Genomic DNA, 4,910 nt, shown 5'->3' with positions numbered 1-4,910 from the left:
GTGTGTGTGTGTGTGTGTGTGTGTGTGTGTGTGTGTGTCAACAAGAGTCAGTATATGAGTAGGCTATGTACTTGACGTAAAATATTATGAAGTTATCTAGACAGATTGGGAGGCATTTCATTACGGTGCCATTATCATAAATACTGATCATATTTGGGTATAGCACTTAGTTAAACTAATAATCAGCAGTCTATAAACTATTTATAAATAGTTTAAAATCTCTTTAGAAAGTGGCATATTTTGTTGTTGGTTTCGTTATTGTTGGCAATACAAATGACATTTCAAGGGCAATTAAGAGTTGAAAAATATTTGAAATAATTATTTCAGAGTATGTGTTTCCTTCTAGACCCTGGTCTGAATGTGCTACACACCAAGGTCAAGAACGCACCAATATAGTTGATATTATAATAATTAATACATTTCACCCTGAAACGTACAAGCTATAGCGGTATTGAAAGTTGTCTCCATGAACACATACTGTATCAAGTGATAAACCATGCAGTTTACCGGAGACACTGGGAAACTGACCATACAGACTTCCGTGCAAAAAGGCAGCCGTCTCATCCAAGCCAATTAGCCGAAGTGGATAGTGATTGAGCTCGAGACGGAGGCTATGGCCTAAAATCAACAGCACCGTTTGTCACAACGAATCCCCGATCCTCTGCCTGTCACGCGGGGCTGCTGAGGAGTCGTCTGTCATCAGAACTCCAATTTGAGATGCCAGAGGTGGCATGCTGTTATGACATCCATCTAAACTGTTATAGAGTGACTGGGGCAACCYTTAGCGACAGACAGAGAGACTGAATGATTGAGTGACTAACGAGTAGACCAATCTTATTCCTATTATATTAAATTCACGTCTATCTTCTGTTTGAATACATAGCCTGGTGTCCCACCTCGGCACAGCTAAGGAATAGGCTGGTTTAACGCACAGACAGACTCAKGAGTAAAAGGTGGAAAGGTGCAAAGTTAAGCCACAGTGACACTGACTGAAAAGTACCTCTCTCTCGCTCTCTCTCTCTCACCATTTTATTGCAACCGAACTTTTTTTGGAGGTAGCCTATTGTGAAAAACAAATAGATATTTAAATCAAATCTGCCACGTAGGCCTAAATGTATGCCTACATTGACGACAGGTGTGATTAGTCGGAGGTCTCATTAAACTGTAAAAATGTTAGTTTAAATTGGTATAATAATTACCGAAAATATTTATAACACAGACTACAACGTGTTGCTATGGGTGAAAAAGGCATACCATTTCCTTGTTTTTGATTATGATTATTTTAAATAAGTCCATTTCTGCAGAATTATTTTTTGTTAAGTTGATAAGGAGTTTGTTTTAGTGTGCATGAGTTTTCTGTAAGCCTAATTTATTTGTACTGTTCTGAAAACGATAGGACTACAGTAAATGTGTTTGACTGTCCTTCATTTAAAATATAGGCCTACAGCGAAGACAATCGTATTTCTCAGATAAGGATTAAGCTATATATTCCACCTCATAGTTTTATGTGCAATGCACTGCCCTGCAAATCAAAACTGCCCTCTGTAACGTTCATCGAATTAAGGAGACGAGGGAGACAGGAGTTGGAATCGTCTTAATAATCCGACTGGGTTGGAGAAAACTCGCCGAGGCCTCGCAATCACCCAAATATCGGGAGACAGGTCCTGGGCGCCTCGGGCGGCTCTTGCGCCGTTCCCTTCAGCGCCACCGACCCCTCAGCACGCCAGCGGGCCCCACCAGCCAGACCCGGCTCGTTTACTGCGATATAAATGTATCTCTTCATGTCAAAAGGGTTTTTAATGGGGGAGAAATAGAGCGGATCACTCTACGAAGTTTCTAATTAATTTTGTGGAATCCATTCATTCGCGACATTACGCAGAAATGAATGATGGATAGGTTTGTCAACGTCATGAAGCCTAGAAAAGCTAGGAGTGAGATTAGGTGTTAATTGCTGTGATTTTCCAACGAGAATTGTAGACAGGCCTACTGTAGGCTTATATGAAAAAAATGTGTGAAAAGAGCGCATTTCCTAAATTGTTGTGAGATCATTTATAATAGCCTATTGCTGATACTCACCTGGAAATCCACATGGGTAGCCTAATCACGGTCAGTTTATTTATGTTTTAGTCGTATTGAATTCAGTCAAATCAACTAATTTTAGACCGAGGGATGCCTTAAATTAAGTCAGACGTCTGGTAAACTACAAACCATTTTAACAAATTGTAGGCTACAACTGAAAAACGTGTGGTAAATTGGCAATTAAAATGCTAATTACAAACATAACTATGGTATGTATTTGTGTCTGAATCACCTGACCACTGTCCCAAAAGCTATAAAACAACAAATCAGTTCAGTGTTAATAAACTCTAGATAAAGTAAAATTATTGAATGCGTCAATTTCATTTTGTGCATGGTTTATTTGTGTGGAATCAAGTTTAAGGAAAAAGACAAATAGCAGCCTATTCGAGCATAGATATATGTTTTATTTATAAAGACATATAAACAATATATGAAATTCATGTTGCAACACAACCCAATGCTTCCTCGGGCTGTTGTTTTGAAAACCAATGCCATAGCACTACTTTGATCAAGTAGTTTTCCACAGTTGTACAATAGCTTACAATCATGTGAATTGTGCAATAACAAAACCAAAATCCCCAATACATCTTTTCAAAAAGATATGACATAATAAACTAGTGTTTCCCCACATAGCATCCGTTAAAATCAGGGAAAGTTGATTAAAAATGTACAGTGCTGCAAAAAAAGTTGGACACTGGAAAGCATTTTCGTCATCTCTCTCCGTATTTTTCGTAGTTTTGCTGAATGTTGCATAGTACACAAGAATAAGACATTTAGATCACTCATAACTTTTGCAAGGGTACCGTTTTTATAGCCACACATAAAATGTCAAACTGTCAATTAAAACATGATAAGTCACGGCCACAACAACTCATCAAATCCCTCTAACTCCGAGGAGAGCATAGGGAAAGATAAACACTTTTCCCCATATTTCTTAAACAGCTATTTTTTAGCTCCAACCCCAACATTAATTTAGCCTTTAGTAAAGGCCAGTGTTGTTTTTCATGTTTTTATTCAATCTGGATGAAACATGGCAGCAGTTATTTAAACATAGTTTAGGATTTATTCTGTAGGCCTAGTCCCTTTTCCAACGTATTCAAATAACTATAGAAAGTGGGAGAGAGAGACCGATATATGGATGCAATTGGATGAAGTTCAGGTATATACAGAGAAACGATATCAAGGCTTGTCGTTATGGTGCTTGAAGAGACTTGCAGTTGTCCCTGAGTATTTATCGGCGTGGGTGGCGAGTGCCGAGCCCGTGAAGGGGTACACGGCCGCCTGTCCAAAGGGTGCAAGGGCGGTGGGGATGGGCGAGTTGATGCTCTGTCCCTGGTTCAGATAAGCCACCAGCCGCCTCATCTCCTCCAGAGCCTGAGCCTGCATGAGGATGTAGTTCTTGGCCAGGAGGAGAGTGGCTATTTTGGAGAGTTTCCTCACCGACGGGCTGTGCGCATACGGGATCACAGAGCGCAGGCCGTCTAGTGCATCGTTCAGGTCGTGCATCCGTCTCCTCTCGCGCGCATTGATGCTCAAGCGCAGAGACCGCTGCTCCTTGGGCTTCTTAGAAAGGGGACCCCCGTGTTTGTCATCGTCGAAGCCCGAGCCCCTCTTCCGGGGGTCCAGAGGGTCAAAACTGTCGTCGTCATCGCTGGTCTGCTCCCCGCCGCTCTCGTTGGACTTGCCCGTCTGACCGTGGAGGAAGTCGGCCGCCGGTGTGAGAGGGTAGCGCCCTCCAGAACTTCCAGTAACCTGACCAGGTCCAAAGCCGAATGCGGACTGGCCATAGCGCTGCGTTAGGTCGAGTAGAGTGTCGTTGCTGATGGACTTCAGCAGGTTCTCTTCCCCGGCATTCATTTTCTCTTCCAAAATAAGGACAATTAAAAATGCGATTGAAATGTATCCTCTTCCTCCCTGTCGTTCTTTTGTCGTGGAGAGTATTCACACACTCTCCCGGAGTCCTTGTCAACACACTTACTCTGTGGCTCTTCAGAACAGTTGCAGTGAATGGATTCGGCCTCTTGCTGAATTCAGCTCTCTTTACGTTCCCCTGCGCGCATATAAATTAAAGAACACTTCTGTAATTATGTGTTTTGCAAAGCAACGTTAAACGCGCTTAAAGACTGGCATGGGTGAGAGACTGGAGCGCGTGCCTCCTTAACCGGGTTCTCGCATGCGTCTTGCCCTCGCCCTGGGCAGATTGTGACTCGCGCTCAGTCCCACTCGCGCGTTAGTAGGAGCGCGAGGCCCACCGGGATTATCTATCTGTCCAATCAGGGGGGCGTTTTAATTACTAGGGTGGAACACTGGTATGGTCCTATTTTCGATCAGAATAATGATAATTGCAACACAGACTGACATAAATAGCGTTCGCCTATAATATTGAGTTAGTCTATGTTTGACAAATCGTGGTGGGCATTTGTTGTCCCAATATATATATATATCTATATATATATACCCAAGAGTAAAGACAATCATTAGAGAATATTGGAAACGAAAATGCACCTATCTTAGTTTAGGCAATTTTAGGCAGCCTGAAAACAGGCTATGAAGTGCACGGCCAACATAGGCTACATTTTATTTAATCAATATTGGAAGTTTATATGATCATAATGTTATGCAAATCCAACTCCTCCAAAACCCTGGATGGTGAAGTGTTCCAATTCAGATTTCTATTCACTTTTAGGAATACCATTCAACTTTTAGGAATAACATTCAACTTTTAGGAATAACATTCAACTTTTAGGAATAACATTCAACTTTTAGGAATAACATTCAACTTTTAGGAATACCATTCAACTTTTAGGAATAACATTCAACTTTTAGGAATA

At 41.5% G+C, this 4,910-nt stretch overlaps 1 protein-coding gene across 1 annotated transcript; it reads right to left on the bottom strand.

Annotated features, from left to right (window-relative positions):
• Window positions 1–2,462: 2,462 nt before the first annotated feature.
• Window positions 2,463–4,293, bottom strand: LOC111976849 (class E basic helix-loop-helix protein 23-like). The gene has a single exon (XM_024005999.2). The coding sequence runs from the start codon at window positions 3,934–3,936 to the stop codon at window positions 3,259–3,261; it is 678 nt and encodes a 225-aa protein (XP_023861767.1). The 5' UTR covers window positions 3,937–4,293; the 3' UTR covers window positions 2,463–3,258.
• Window positions 4,294–4,910: the final 617 nt, after the last annotated feature.

Source organism: Salvelinus sp. IW2-2015, linkage group LG17 (genome assembly GCF_002910315.2).
Source record: "Salvelinus sp. IW2-2015 linkage group LG17, ASM291031v2, whole genome shotgun sequence".
Lineage (NCBI taxonomy): Eukaryota > Metazoa > Chordata > Actinopteri > Salmoniformes > Salmonidae > Salvelinus > Salvelinus sp. IW2-2015.
Note: the sequence above shows the minus strand (reverse complement) of the source record. Positions and strands in the feature narration are given on the sequence as shown.